At 31.0% G+C, this 17,181-nt stretch overlaps 1 protein-coding gene across 1 annotated transcript; it reads right to left on the reverse strand.

Annotated features, from left to right (window-relative positions):
* Positions 1–464: 464 nt before the first annotated feature.
* LOC143066396 (uncharacterized) lies at positions 465–16,820 on the reverse strand. Its single transcript, XM_076239335.1, has 8 exons — positions 16,670–16,820; positions 16,360–16,439; positions 15,998–16,100; positions 11,756–11,826; positions 3,613–3,654; positions 2,802–2,910; positions 1,422–1,462; positions 465–888 (listed from the first exon to the last, which is right to left on the reverse strand). Exons 1-8 carry the CDS (start codon positions 16,753–16,755, stop codon positions 599–601), a joined length of 822 nt encoding a protein of 273 aa, XP_076095450.1. The 5' UTR covers positions 16,756–16,820; the 3' UTR covers positions 465–598.
* Positions 16,821–17,181: the final 361 nt, after the last annotated feature.

Consider the following 17,181-nt stretch of genomic DNA (forward strand, 5'->3'; position numbering starts at 1 on the left):
ATTTAAAGAAAAAAATAGGAAAATCACGACATTCAACAAAATATGCAAATTAGGTCATGATTTGTTGCCATGATAACATGTTCAATGTCAAATTTGTTTTGTTTTTCTTAGTACATTTTACATAAGTCAAGTTTTCAGTAATTTAAGAATATGTATGATAACTTTTAAATTTGCAGTAACTTTTGGGCCAAATAAGGGCCCTATTTGTAAAATTGAAATAATGTTTTTAAGTTTTATTTTAATACATATTACTAGTCCCAGCGTACACTGAAGTGAATTGATGTAACAATAACGCACTGTAACCGTAGACACAATAATTATTGTTTCATGCGTAATTAATCAATTCCTTACCGAACATTGCATTCCGGCAATTAGTCTACATTAATGTAACAATAATGTTTTTTTCTATTATTGTTACATTTCCATGTAACCGTAGCCAGTGCCTTAAAAAACAATTCAAAACATCAAGATTATAATTTAATACTAAACACATGCAAATGTGTTTCTTTCTTTACATATCACAATGGAGAGCCATTTGATTGTATACCAAAAGTAAATTAATAATGAAATTCAGATTAGTCAGCTTTCATTTGGTCTTTCAGACCTGATCTGTATTTTCAGATGTCTTTTCGCAATTATTTACAATCCTATCAATTGGTTCGGAGTACTTTGTCGGCATATTATATATGTAGTTGTTGATGCGAGATATCCCATTTGTATCTTTAAAGGACACATGGTTATATTGGTTGTCCAGTTCACACTGTGATAATTTTCTCCCGTAAGTTGTCATTGGTCTGACCATCTTAGACTCTCTGATTTCAGAGTAAGCACTTTCGTCATCTTCGTTTGCATGCCTTGTTTTGTTCCTCTCGTGAACTGACGACACTTCTAAAAATGTATCAATATACCTAAATGTAAACATCATATACGAATCTGAATGTTAGTTTTTGATGGAAAATTTGTTAAAGATAAAAAAGAAAATAGGAGCTTTAAGTCCATTGGCTTACACTATACCACAGTGGCGATGGACTACTTCAGTTATTGAAATTTACCAGAACAAGATGAATATCATTTAAAAGTAAAACAAATCTTTAACGTCACACTAATTCAGCGCTTTAAGCAAGAAAACCGCATTGTTCTGCTTTTATGAATTAATCACTATGGAATTTTAATCCGAAAAAAAGAAGTATTTCCGTGTAAGAATCTATGTTGTTTCTCTAGTTCGACCCGGTAGTTGATATATCCATTACTTTTATCAAGAATGTTACTGTAATTTTAGATGAAACTATTAAATGTGTAAATGTCTATTAAGAGATACTTTTCACTTTACTGATAGCTTGTATAATTCTGTTTATCAATATAATTAGTACTGGTCTACAGTTAATAACCAATACATCATATATATATATGTCTGTACTTACGCGGATTTGTTATTTGTCTACATATCTTTTCTCTTTCCTTCCTAAAATAAATGTCAGAACCACACTCATAAATGGTCTACTCTAAACTAAACAAATTTAAAAAGATTAATTTGATATTCTCAACAGAGTATGCCTGTCTCACCTGACTTTAAACACTGCACGTCGTGGCATATTTTATCTATGTTATAGTTTTCATTGGATGTCGCGGGAATCCGATACACAATTAGCCTTGACAGTCCTTATATATCCTCATATAAAATGAAATATTTTTTAAGTGCATTTTTACAATGGTTTATTTAAAACTCAGATTTTAGATGATCAATTGGTACAAGTCTTTCTCTGACTCTAATAAAACCTAAAGAAGGTCAACCAATTTGGAAACTTGATTTTTTTAAATGTACTTTGAAGATCATTGTGTTTTAATTTTGATGTTTGGACCTCATGCACAAAGGCACTGAATGATCGATGTAAGAAAGCAAAGATAGTAAGTCTTCGTTGTTATATTCACAACAATCTTCGTGTATATTCATTGAATGTCGATTGGACAAATGAATATTTGTGAACTATGAAAAATAATATTTACAAGTTATGCTACTTTTCTTATGTAATGCATTGTATCAATATATACAAAAGTGCAATAATTGCAATTATATAATAGACCTTACATAAATAATTCAAAAACAGGAAGAACTTATATTAATCAGTGCCCTAAACACAAATCAGCTATTGATTTATCTGATTATCTTACAAGAATCAAAACCTGAACTACAAAAAGAAGGTCGCTTGATATGGATGCATCATCCACAATATGAGCATGATGAGAACGTTTCAAGAATAATCCTGAATGGAGATATTTGTATATGATCAATATCAAAAGCTTTGAATAATATGTGCTTAATCAAAATCAAAACGTGGGTAAACATGTCGCAGTGATTCAAAGGAGAAGATAAATTATGCGATTTAGAACAATTCGTATAAGCAATGTTAAAAAAACATTTCCCAACTTTGTGCCGTCTTAGTTTGAACATTTTGAACGCAATAACTATAACAACTTATTAAATTCAGAAAAAGTTACTATAAGTGTCATATGTATTTTAAAAACTATCAATTTTCTGAGTGATCTAAAGCTACTTATCATCTTTTAAGAAATAGAACGTTGACCTATAAAATTAAATGAGAGAACACATCATGATTGTCCCAAAATTACAATAAAATATCAATGATAATTACTTGTTTGGCATGTTATAACGATTTTTCATACTGAATCTGTTTGGAATATTCTTTTTCTAGTGATATTTGTAACGAATGTGTTTTATTGGTAAAAATTATTAGTCATGTTCTGAAATGTTACGCGAAGATGACTATTATAAAATTACATACCATACTATAACTATAACGATAATAACTAAACCAGCTACTAGCACTGCAATAATTACACTGTTGATTGGATCTCCACCATCATCACCTTGCAATGTATTGGTCATATCTTCTACCATTTATTTTATAAAACAAATTAGAAAGAAACAATAGCCAATATAATATAATTTGAAATATAGAAAAGTGTTTAGATATAATTAATTATGTCTACAAGTACATCAATTCTAAATTAAATCACAAAATATAAATCTATTCAACAATATATTTTCGTTTTATAATGATATTTTCTAGGTAGACTATATTTCATAAGAGAAGTTTTAGAAGTTTTAAATATTTAATGTAAATTTGGATCTTTGCTTTGACTTACTTTATTAAATGTTTTGGAAAATTTTTAATTTTGTGCAAAAGCTTATTAAGAATAACATGTTCCTTTAAATGTTTTATTGAATAACATATTTTAAGCTTTGTATGTATCTATAATCATTCAATGTTTCATCGTTGTTTGTTCGGTTGTTGCATAAGCGAAACCAGTAATAACTAAATAATGTCTATATGATATTCTAAAACCCATGCCATTATTACACACATGTACTACCTAAAAAGCCACTTAAAGTTTACTCAAACATCTTAACTGTCAGTCACACGAAGTGAAAAATTATTTTTTTTAAATTCGGGACAAAATCAAATCTTGATATAAATTAGGACGATGTTAGATCTATCTCATAGATCTTTTGAAAACCAAACTTACGAAATACATATAATATATGTGCGCATTAAGTTGGGATAAAAGAAGAAAAGAGTAAACCATTCTTACCTGTTGGAACTGTCAATTCATCTGTCAAAATAGTGGATGACTCTGAAAATAATATTTAAGTAAACACCTTTTTTTCTCTCAAAATGTCATTGGTAAGGAATGTGTCATTATCTATACCTTATCCTTATATATGTTATATAAAAGAAAAAAAGCACGCAAAAATAAATGTTCCAAAGACTAAATAGTTTTAAAACTGCTGGTGTAGGTGAACTCCACAAAGCTATCAATAGTCGAGTAGACAGCACATTTGTGTTGACGTGAATCATTGATATTGTCATAATTTACAGCTTACAAGACTTGTATTTTTCCGAATTATATATTTTCTACCCCAGGGAGATATTACCTCAGCTGCCAAACCTTTCTGAATTTAGGTATTCAATTTTCATTATTCCTCATTCGTGTATCAAGTAACTAGTTCAAAAAATTATGATTGGTATTTATTTATTAATATTTATTTTAAACAGAAGCTTTTTAAATATATATATATATATATATTTACTTATATAGATTGCCTAACAATGTAATTTTAACACACTGTTTAGTATGTAAATATAAGAATGTTTAAAATATTTACAAAATGATGAAAATAAAAGCAATATTTCGCTAGACCAACTAGCTTTATCAAGCGTGCATCTATCCAGGTGAAATCGGATGTAGATGATAAGAAACTTTTGCAGCTCAACGTCTGTGTTGCACTGAACTGCCTTCAAAATAAGAAAATTTTGCAGCTCAATGTATATGACCTCTTGCATTTAGCTGCTTTGAAAATAAGAAAATTTTGCAGCTCAATGTACATGTTGCACTTGGATTTAGCTACCTTAAAAATACATAATTGGTAGTTGAAATTAGCAACGTCCATTGGCCAATATTACGGGATAAAAAGGACGATGCTTTGTTTTAAATTATTCTTTATCTTTCCTGTATCTTTTTTCGTCTTTTTCGTTAAGACCATCAGGTTCTAAAGTGTGGAGTTGGTGGATCCAAAAGTTTTCTCTTCTCCTTCTGGCCGTGGTGTCCCATTCGGTGTTGACTGATATATTTACTTTAAAACGGAAAATAGTATTTATATTCTTACTTGTGGAACTTGCAAGCTGCAGTATGTTGGTGAAACAGAAACTACATTCAACATCAGACTTAACAATCACCGGTCGTTCTATACAAAAGGAAGAAACTGTCCAATTACGAGACACCTCTTAAGAACAGGACATACTTTTGATAATATCACCTTTCAAATAATTGAGGTAAATCAAAATTGGGACTCCGAAAGGAGAAAACAGAGAGAAAGGTTCTGGATGCATCAGCTACGTACTCTTGAACCTGATGGACTTAATGAGAGGGATGAAAAACAGTTCTACCCAAAACCAAAGGAATAAATCATGAATTTCATTCTATTTGACTAAAACAACTATTTGTTTAGATTTAAAAATTGTTATGTACAATAAACGGCAAAAATATCTTTTATATACCCCATCAATCAATATTTTAAACTTTTACACAAAAACGTCAAGCTACAAAGATATTTTTTTGTCATGCATCCGATTTCACCTAGATAGATGCACACGCCCGATGAAGCTAATTTGTTTAGCGAAATATTGCGTGAATATTTATTATTTATTTACAAACTGATCCACACCTAGATAGATTGAATGTTGATTGTTGCTATTTTAAGACACTATATATATTTAATTATAAATATAATTATTTCTGTGACTGTATCTTACATTAATTTGTAGGATCCTTAACTATAGATAATTTAGCTGATCTCTAAAAATAACATCTCCATGCCTTATATATCATGTACTGTAGTACGACGCTAGATAAAAACTGACGTGGGAAGGTAACACCCGGCCCCCGAAAGCTTCATTTTTATGAAGCCCATGTGGTCGTGTGGTCTAGCGCACCGGTTACAGTGCAGGCGATTTGGTGTCACGATATCTCAGTAGCATTGGTTCGAATCCCGGCGAAGAAAGAACAAAAAATGTGCGAAAGCAAATTTACAGATCCAACATTGTTGGGTTGATGTTAAGACGAGTTGTATATACTAAGTATTTATATATACATAAAATGACTGAATAAATAGTCAACGATTAATCTTACAGGGCGATGGATCATGTAGTATGATTCTGTACACTACAAAATATAATATATAACAAGTCAAAAAGGGTACAACATCACCATTAAACAACTATCAAATGAACAAATATTAGATATTTCGGATAACAGATATTCTTCTTCGGTAATAGCACGATGTCAATTGAATTATTATAAAGCAACTTAATAAATGTTACAATTCACACATATGATTGTTTGAAAAACCAAGCATTTCAATCATTTTGATAATGTTACCTTAGGTAAAATATAAGAATGGGTATAATTTTGATATAAGGTTAAAAAATGTTAGTGTTTTTTCAAACCAATCTTGATTTTCCTAAATTCCGAAATAAAAAATCCTTAGAATGCATAGTTCAATGTTACATACAATGTGACATGATTATCTGTTTAATAAAGTAACAACATACTTCATTTAAAAGATAATCGTTTATAACTGTGTGTAACCATGCATTCTAAGTAGTTTTTATTACGGAATTTAGGAAAATCAAGTTTGGTAAAAAATAAACACACACACATGCCAAACAAAAAGCACCTTTATTATTACCCTCAGTATAGGAGTGGTTACACTACACGAAATCCCGGATTTGAAGAGGTATGCAAATGTTATGTAAATGTATTCAGAGACTGGCATTTACATATGTTTACAAACCGCTGCATTTAGTTTATCTTGTCTTTACATGTAGTAAATATCAACATTTCTTGTGCTATACCCTCCTATTGGCGGTTATGAGAGACCGCGGTTTATAAAATATATTAACACCCAATCAAACCATTTTAAAGTTTAGAATTTGCATATATTTATAACCATCTCAAAACTTTCGCAAACTTATGTATTTGTATACCTCTGCAAATGGAAGTCTTTGTCATGTAAATTTATCCGCAAATGTGTTTCTTTGTCTAGGTAGCAAATCATCATCATTCAAATAACTTTATAGGGATTATAAAGTGTAAGGTGCATCTACATTTGCCTGGTATGTAAACCAATTGAAAACGAGAACTTTATAGAGGGGTGTAAAGCATCATTTCCTTTAATCTGCAGAGACCTGTCAAATGTATTGTAAAGGAATATTTTTGTTAGTCTTTCTAGTCGGCTGAAATGTATGTCAAATCAGAACATATCAAAAGCCTTTGAGCATATTCCCTAATGTATGGTAAATACATTTATTACATTGGTTGCAATAAATTACATTGATTTCCCAGTTAAATAAAAACCGATAATTTCACATGTGAAATAAACGTGGTTATTTCACTCTCTGACGTCATACAACAATAGGCGTTGTCAAGACGTCGATAACGTCGGATCAAAACAAATTGTAAATGCGTAGGAAAAACATATAGTCCCTTACATTTTCTCCATTAATTTCATAAAAAAAAAGCCATTTGACAATGTAATAAAAAGTATAACTAATCGCCGTATTTGAAAATCAAAAATAAGACAACTTGTGACCGAACGCCGCTATGGATTAAACTCGTGCTGCGCACTCGTTTAATCCATGCGTCGTTCGGTCACGCGTTGTCTTATTTTTTTATATTCAAATACGGCGATTAGTTATAATATAAAGATTTGCAGACAATTTGTTTAATTAAGAAATGTGGCCAAATAATAATATCAATGACATGTGTAAATATATTGGGCATATGTAACTTTGAATACTTACATATGCAAAGAAATGATAAAGAAAGATATTTCAGACAGCTAGAAATGTATGTGTAAATATATTGGGCATATAAAACTTTGAATACGTATGCAAAGATATTATAAAGAAAGATATTTAAGACAGCTAAAAATGTATGGTAAATAGTTATATTTGCTTTTAGTTTGCTGATATATTTGAAAGGTGCAGATTATATGGACAAATATTGCCATAGCTTTACTAAGCTATGATATGACAAATATAGCTGCTTTAGGATTGGTTTTGGCATATTGGTAATATCATTTATCATACATATATTTTAATAATTTCGTTTTAATAAAAAAAAATCGGTTCTTGATCTCTTGATGTACTGCGTGAATTTCTTTATCCATCAAAATCTTCTACTCTCGAGAAATTATGATGGTTCATTCTCGTAGCATAATACGATCGTTTCCTTTGGGTATCTCTTTGAAACTTCTGGAATTGCACGAGTCATAATTCACTCTGTTTATAAAACATAGAATTGACTTTTTTTAAAAGAGACATATACACTACAATATGTATTATATGGCACTGCAGAGACATATATACTATATATATATGTCTCTTGTTACTGGTAGAAATAATACACATATACAAATTAAGCCAAAACAATACTAGATAGTAACAAATTTAAAATCGGTAGCATTCGGAAGGTTATCGAGCGATTTATCAAGTTTTTATAAAAAGTCCAAGTTTCGGAAATAGTCTAGAAATATTCCTTCATCTGTAGTAAAGTTGCCACATAATATTTGACACAAAACACATCTTGAGAGAATGCTTTTTTTTTTAAAGAATCGGCTAGTTAGCACACATAACTATATAAACGTTAAATCTATTGACGAATATTTTCCTTATCCGTTAAGTCCTGTCACGAGTTGTTGAACTCCGTGTGCTTCATGAAGCGTTCTCTGCAAACACTTTCTTGTTAAAGTTAAAAATTACAAACAAAGAACCAGTGAGTCACGTGTCATAATTGACACACAATTTACCAATGAAATCAAACAAAATCGATAGATAATATCATTCCATCGATGAGATGTCGCCCTTCCTCCGATGAACGGGGTTTATCAGCAGTTAAGTGTGACAATTATCACCTTTTACAGAAAGATCTGGTCCGAAAAGATCAATAGAAGACAACCGCTAGTATCAATAGCCATCAATATAATAAGGCACAAATAATTATGATTTATACATTGTCTTAAAACAATGCTCCCGTTATCATTTGATTGTGTTGTTTTAAATACGCAAAACTTAAAACAAGTTATCGAACTATCAGTCATTCGAAATCTCATTTACCGCCTATTTTATCCTAAAATTTTACAGCGTTCATATGTACTTTGACAGGAACCGTTTTGTATACGCCCGTTTATGGGACGTATTATGGTATACCGTTGTCCGTTTGTCCGTCCGTCCGTCACTATAACTAAAAAACGCTTGACCCAATTCGCATGAAACTTTGGTGAATTGTTAATATCTATTGACGTGAGCTCCCTTTCGCTTTTTATAAATTTTAGTTTTTAAGTTTCCGAGTTTTGGGGTTTTATTTGTGAAAAAAAGGGGGGATTTTCCAGTGTTCGGACAATAACTCAAGAACACTTTCACCAATTTGCACGAAACTTTGGTGAATTTTTTATATCTATTGACATGAGCTTTTTTTTTATACATTTTAGATTTTATGACCCAATTCGCATGAAACTTTGGTGAATTGTTAATATCTTTTGACGTGAGCTCCCTTTCGTTTTTTATAAATTTTAGATTTCAAGTTTCCGAGTTATGGGGTTTTATTTATGTAAAAAGGGGTGATTTTCCAGTTTTCGGACAATAACTCATAAATGCTTTCAGCAGTTTTTATAAAACTTTGGTGAATTGTTCATATCTATCTATTCTATCTATTAAGCTCCCTTTTTAATTTTATAAATTTTAGATGTTAAGTTTCAGAGTTACTTGATTTTATTCATAAAAAAGGGAGGACTTTCCAGTTTTCGGACAATGCTTTGAGCAGTTATCATAAAACTTTGGTGACTGGTTTATATCTATTAAGATAACCTCCCTTTAGTTTTTCATTATTTTCTGATATGACATTGAGAAGTTATTGAACTTTATTCTTTGAAAAAGTGACGGGCGTATCATACGCTCATGGCGCAGCTGTTTATATTTTCTATCATGATCAAATAAGTTTTTTTTTGTTTTTTGTTCGACATATAAAAAGCTCCTTGCCATTTTTTAATATCATTAATTATATCTTCAAGCACTTCTGTTTTGAATCGGGAAGAACAATATCTACTTCAATTCAAATATTCGCTCGGTGTGACTCTCTGAAACCATCAATACGTGAACTTTGCTGCAAAAAGTACTATACAATATATGGATTTATTTTTTCCGTAAATGCGAAATAATCGACACATCTTACAGCATTTACTAGGGTCTGGATGGGGTCTTTCATATCTGTATTCAATGATAATTTAGATCATATTTCTCTATTTCTTTTATATTTTATGCCTATTGTCATGATTATTTTCTATTCTGTATATATTAGACCCTTTTTATCTAATTATTTGGGAGTAAATTATTTTCTTTTTTCTTCTTTTAGCTCTAATCACGACCCTCATTTACGTTTGTTGTGCATGCGAGATATAAACTGCAGTCTCGCAAAGCTATACATATGTGAAGACAACTTAAAGTCATAAGAAACCTCAAATTAAAAAAAAAAATATGCATATGTTTTTCATAACTAAATGGATAGTTTTCATTACACAACTTATGTACACATACTTTTTTCGAAGGAAAATTCTTTAATTTGACCACATTTAGAAGAAGTTTACTTATTTTTAATTGCTTGCTTCCAGGAAGCACTTCGTCGACATATTTTCCGTATGCATAGTGACCCGAGCGTAACCCTCCTCGTAAAAATCCGGTGACCACAATACGCATGGATCTGTCATTGAAATAAACAAATATCTGATATTATACTGTGTAACACGTTAAACACGTGCTCAATACCCATGCTTTTAGTGATTTGTTTACTATAAGGTGACAATCGGTAAAACTCGGCTTCAAAACACGGCATTTAATGAGCATATTTGTTAAATCATAACAAACAGAGAGTAAAAACATTGACGATTATATGATATATTTGCGAAAATAATGATAAAATCGTGCACAGAAAACTAAGTTTATGATGTATACATGCATTGGTTCAAGAATTGGACAAACATTATTTTTCACCACTCAATTGTTTCATATGACTTTAACAGTATCAATGTTTCATATACTAACTATGAAGTAAATAAAATGTATTTCTTTAAATACATCCGACAAATATTTGCAAAAATAAGCAAATATTTGTCAGCATTTACTTTGGTTGTAAATGTTTTATAAACCGCGGTCTCTCAAAACATTGCATACGTCTATAAAGATATATTGCAAATATTAACATTTATCAAAATAACTATGATAGTGGAAAGTATTAGTAAATACAATACATGTCTTTACATACATAAACTATATCGACAAATGTTTGCAAATATACACAAACATTTGACAGCATTTACTTTGGCTGTAAATGTTTTATAAACCGCAGTCTCTCAAAACTTTGCATACGTCTGTAAAGATATGTTGCAAATATCGATATTTATCAAAATAACTATAATACTGGAAAGTATTAGTAAATAAAATACATTTCTTTACATGCATGAACGATATCGAAAAACGTTTGCAAATATAACATAAACATTTGACAGCATTTACATTGGTTGTAAATGTTTTATAAACCGCGGTCTCTCAAAACTGCCCACACCTCTGTAAAACATTTATGTAAATTTTAAACTTTGCATACATCTCCTATCCTGGAACGTGCATGCAAATCTAAGGCCTATCTTTACATATCTTATGAATATGAATAAAGATATGGAAATAAAATAATTATCTTTAGCATATCTTTGAGAACGTCCAAAATAATGCCAAAGGAATAATGCATTTACATATACATTAGTAGGTCCGCAAATATATCTGGCAGAAAAGTAGTTACATTTGTCAAACATTTACATGATTGCCCAAATTGTTGTAAATCTGCCTTTTCGTGTAGTGTTAAAGAATTTTTATTTTATTTAGCAAATATAAAATGAATGATAAATCTAAGAGAACCATGTAAGGATTTAAACATCTGTTTCTTATTGTGGCTGTTGTCATGTCAATAAGTCGTTTTTTCTAACTTTACAATTTGATCAGTTTCTTTTAATCATATGCATAAGCTTTCTAAATGAAAATTTGTCATTAAACAATTAAACAGTTTTTCCTATTCATTATACTAAATGATAAGTTTTAGTTCAAATGTGTGTATCGTTTCTTAATAATACCTTTAGCTACAATCAGAGGTATTCGTGCATCAATGTTCTTTATAATTCTGCAACCATGTACTTTGTTACATCTGAAAATGCCATATTTTCATAATCAAGCTAATACAAATTTATCGATCCTCTCATTCATATAAATATCCATTTTGTATGTAAAATATATATCTCGATTGTTAGTTAACTTTCCTAGTTAAAAGATAAGAACAATACTATGTGAATTTATAAGACCCCGTTCAAACTAGGAAATTTAGCTCGATTAAAACTAAATCGGTTCACGTAAGATCAATTCAAGGGCCAATGTGGACGCTTCAAGTTAAATCAATCTTCAATCGGTCTAAACTAAAACACCAAATGAGGTAGTTTTGTTTGAATTGATCTAAAGTGAACCGATTTCACTTTTTAAAAATGTTAACACAGATATCGGTTAACACTTGTACGATTGAATCGAAAATAATTTCTGCGCATGTATACGGACAAAACTACTTATCCTTGTATATATCGGTGGTTCGTCGTTTAACCCATATTACTCTTTTAACAGGCCTTTGTGTACATGCAAGTAAAAGAAATCCTCCGAGGCAAATTTTTCAAATCTGTGTTTTCTTTCCTCTGAAGATTTTTTTCTTTTCAAGAACCAGTTTCAATATTTGAACTTGTGATTAAAAAAAACCTAAATATCCACCAATTTTTGTTTCTAGTGTGTGTATAAATATATCAACACATACAAACATTGATTGATGATTTCTATTTATCAGCAATATTTGCAGTTTTAAGGTCAGATCGATTACATTTTTAATTGTAGTGTGAACGCAGTGGTTCAGATTAGACCGATAGAGATCGTTATGTTTACATATAATGTGAAAGCTAACAGTCTTTATTCAAATCGATTAAAAAAATGCAAGTGTGAACGGGGTCTTATTTTCAAATCTAAGGTTGAGTCAACGACTTAAGCTGTTGTGTCGAAACCCTTAGTTTCAAAACTATTTCCTCATTTATAAACCTAGAAACTTTTACTTTTTACTAGACAAAGGTATGAAACTTTAATTTTTTATCTAAAGATGAAGAACTGTATTCGTGTTATGTAATGGTGTAGCGGTATATTTGACATTGCCATAAAGTGCGAGATTTGGCTAGCCGAGAAAAATGCTTTTCAATAGCTCCGCCCAATTTGGAAATTATATAATTGCGGGAACAACAGACACAAAATTGTGAAAATACATCAGCTACTCAAAAAGATAGATAAACGTATCAATTTCTACTATTGACTTTTCATTCACGCTACCAACTCTGAGAGTTGGCGGACATCAGAATTGACAGCTGTTATTATTTATCCCTCGTTTTGTGACAATTATTCGTATTTCTTTGCTTTAAAACTAGACAAATATATCAATAAACAAATATTACGCTAACATTTATAAACTACAGCACCTCTGTAAATTAAATTTGCAAGGATTTTTGGTCTTTCATAAAAGTAGTTACCATGCATATGCCTCTGAATTTCAGACACTCTAATTTTTGGCTGTATTACTCATACGAATGACTGTATGAAACGATTTTGTATGGTTTCAAATGTTTCCATTGTCATACAGTGTATTTTCTATCGAGGAGTGTGCAATTCGCACATGTTTTAAAAAGTATTATATTTTAGTGAAATGCACTCTTCCTCGATTCAGCAGCAGTATTGGGAGTCTTTGAACTTTTTGGCGATTGGTTATAAAGTTAGATAACAGAGATTTATTCCAATCAATGTCTCAAATATTACAAGATTTGTTTTATTTACTACGAGTTATTTGCTCGAAGTTTGTAAATTCTTCTTTGCTTCAGTTCTCTCCATTTTATTTTACATTGTTCTCATCTTATTCACGCAGACATTTTTTTTCTAGTTCAGGATATCTAACACACTTTCAATTTCTCCATAACGGGTACTTTTTTTCCTGCCGAATGCTTTAATTCACTTTCCTACAAAATGACGAATTTTTCACCAATGTGGACACTTTTAAGTCCAAAGCCTATGAAAGAAAAAGAGCCAAGTTCTCTTCATGTTAAAAGTCATGTACAATTCGTGAAGGAACTTACAGAAAGTACATCGATCGAACAATCAAGTAAAAGCCGAAGACACCATTGAAATAAAACCCGAAAAACAACGAAAAACCAATCACCTGTTAATATAAGTATTCATAGAAAACTAAAGACTTAGCAAAAAAATCCTCCATTTTTTTTTAATCTCATGTGCTTTCCACAAATAGCACGCTTCAAAGTAATTCGTTGATGTAAAGAAAACTATGTAAGCATGTCTTTAAAAGGGGCACAAGAAAACTAGAGGGACATTCAAACTCATTGATAAAAAATAAACTGACAACGCCATGGCTAAAATTGAAAAAGAAAACAGAAAAACAATAGTACACAAGACACAACATAGAAAACTGAATACTAAGAAACGCAAACCCATCCAAAATTTGGGGGTGATTTAAGGTGCTACGGAAGGGTACCCGCCGTGTTGCTTATGGTTTTACAAACCCGGTAATAAATCTAATTCGGTATGTCAATTTCCTGGAAAGGTAACGGATTGTAGTTACGATATTAGAAACATATCCGATATCATATGAGAAACGGATATTCCGTAACGATCAATCAACTTATGATGGCGTCCGAAAAGTATACGAAGGGGTCATTTTAACTTCACCATTTGGAACTCTTCGTTTAATAGCTACCTTGTAAGCAGCAATCCTTTATCAAGAAAATCATGATAGGAATATCGCACCAACTGGGAGATATATACTCCGTATGCAGGCGCTGCTGGGATGTTGCGTCATAGAAAAAAGTAAAATCACAAAAATACTGAACTTAGAGGAAAATCTAATCGGAAAGTCCATATTCACATGGCAAAATCAAATAACAAAACACACCAAAAACGAATGGACAAGAACTGTCATATTCCTGACTTGGTACAGGCATTTTTTTGTATAAAGTCAGCATCATAAGAATAAAGGAACACGTCTGTAAGAAGAGGGGCACAGTTGTTTGCCATAAGAATGTGTCCTCATTTTCAAGTGGCAGTATATACTTTTCGTATTTCACCTAAATTGTCCATATTAGAATCATCTTTCCAATAGTTTGATGTGAGTTTGACGGTCCAAGTCCTGACCATACATTGAGTAAATAAGTGTTTATGGACATTAAGCAACTTACAATTAAGCAACTTACAATTAATCAATCATTCAAATATTTTTTTACTACTGTTCTAAATAGTTATCAAAGGTACCAGGATTATAATTTAGTACGCCAGACGCGCGTTTCGTCTTCAAAAGACTCATCAGTGACGCTCATATCAAAATATTTATAAAGCCAAACAAGTACAAAGTTGAGCATTGTGGATTCAAAATTCCAAAAAGTTGTGCCAAATACGGCTAAAGTAATCTATGCCTGGGATACGAACATCCTTAGTTTTTCGAAAAATTCAAATTTGGTAAACAGAATATTTGTAAAAATGACCACATTATTGATATTCATGTCAACACCGAAGTGTTGACGACTGGGCTGGTGATACCCTCGGAGATGAAACGTCCACCAGCAGTGACATCGACCCAGTGGTGTAAATAGTTATCAAAGGTACTAGGATTATAATTTAGTACGCCAGACGCGCGTTTCGTCTACAAAAGACTCAACAGTGACGCTCATATCAAAATATTTATAAAGCCAAGTACAAAGTTGAAGAGCATTGAGGATCCAAAATTCCAAAAAGTTGTGCCAAATACGGCTAAGGTAATCTATGACTGGGATAAGAAAATCCTCAGTTTTTCGAAAAATTCAAAGTTTGATAAACAGGATATTTATAAAAATGACCACATGATTGATATTCATTCATGTCAACAATCTATGACAGATAACTAGTATTCAGACATCTCTCAAGACAAATGAGAACCAATCATAATGTTCAATGAGTGTTTCTCACAGACAGTTTCCGAATTAATACAGAATTTTACTGAACAAATATAAAAACATTCTGTATTGTATCTAAATGAAAAAAAGTATCACGTGGATATAATATTTGAATGTAACATGTTGTCATAAAAAGTCCTCAATTGAATCTGAAGAATGTTAAAAAATAAAAGTTGTTACCTAAGTCTGAAGTTTGAAGAGTAGTTTCTACTGAATTTGATACAACTCTTTTATTTTCCTTGGTCAAACGTCGATTTTGTTTAAGTGAAACCGTTTTATTTGATTGTATACAACTTCTTCTCTACTTACGTTTCGTTTTCCGTACACTTGCATCTGCCTTTACAGCGCAAGCCAAAGAAATTATTATCACAGTCATCTTGACAATTTTTACCACGTTTTCCTTCAGGACATTCTGTAAAAAGGAAAGGGAGGTCATGCATTCATTATTAACATTGTACTGATAACAAATTTATAAGAAATTGACTATCCCTTTCTTACACATGCATATCTTAATAGCGTTCAATGATTAGATACATATGTAAGCAATCCCAGTAATCAAAATGGTAAATAAATGCCAAAAGGAAACAAAGTTATTATATTTGAACTTTCATTATGCATCAAGATAAATGTAATACATATGTTATTCATCATGGAAAGTTAAATCTACTTACCATCACATGTTTGATTAATCTTATTAAACTTGTATCCTTGACAGCATTCGAAAAACAGCATGATGTTGTCATGGTTGTTGCTGAAAACGTTAGAACCATCATATTAATGATAAGAACAAGTGAGGGGGATATTCAACAAAAAACGAAGAAAACATCTTAAGAAGTAGTGAAGCTTTATCATATATGAAATGCACAAAATGACAAATCAAGTCTTGCTTTCTTTTCAGAACACACTAATAAATAGATTTATATTGGTTTTTCATATGACAAAACATGCAAATAAACTAGCCGAAGAATAACAAATACTTACGTTTTTTTCTTACAAAAACCTGTGCCTGATGGAAGTGCTGACATATTTGTTGTTTCTATAATAAGTACAAGCAACAGCGGTAACATTTTGTTATGCGAAACAAGAACAATTAAATAAACTCATCACAGATAATCCTGAGACTGTCTTCAAGTATAACTTTTAAAAATTAACTTTTATTTTAATCTATTTATTACGGAAACAATTAATAAGTGTGTGCTCTTATTTTCAAAATTAATATTTCCTGGTATTTGACCTTAAATACCCAATAAATTCAATTTTCTGTATAGCGCTTACTTAAATGGACTAATATATAATTATGTACTAATATATATGCTAGTACCTGCGTTCAAGACATAGCTAGGTTGATTGATGATGAATATTTTTGGGATACGATTGCTTTCAAGCAATCTGTAGACTTATACCATTGGCTCAGGGCCATGCCCTCACGTCAATCGTTTTATTTAAAACATTAAGGAACATCTCAGATTCTTATGATTGTCTTGCTTTAAAAG

The sequence above is a fragment of the Mytilus galloprovincialis genome, chromosome 3, assembly GCF_965363235.1.
Source record: "Mytilus galloprovincialis chromosome 3, xbMytGall1.hap1.1, whole genome shotgun sequence".
Taxonomy (NCBI): Eukaryota; Metazoa; Mollusca; class Bivalvia; order Mytilida; family Mytilidae; genus Mytilus; species Mytilus galloprovincialis.

What these genes read in the sequence shown, in the direction of transcription:
- LOC143066396 (XM_076239335.1), bottom strand. Translation starts at nt 16,755, where the DNA reads ATGTTACCGCTGTTGCTTGTACTTATTATAGAAACAACAAATATGTCA. An exon ending in TGAATTGACAGTTCCAACAG is followed by an intron (nt 2,911 to 3,612) that starts GTAAGAATGGTT and finishes AATAAATGGTAG; the next exon opens with AAGATATGACCAATACATTG. An exon ending in TAGACAAATAACAAATCCGC is followed by an intron (nt 889 to 1,421) that starts GTAAGTACAGAC and finishes ATACATTTTTAG; the next exon opens with AAGTGTCGTCAGTTCACGAG.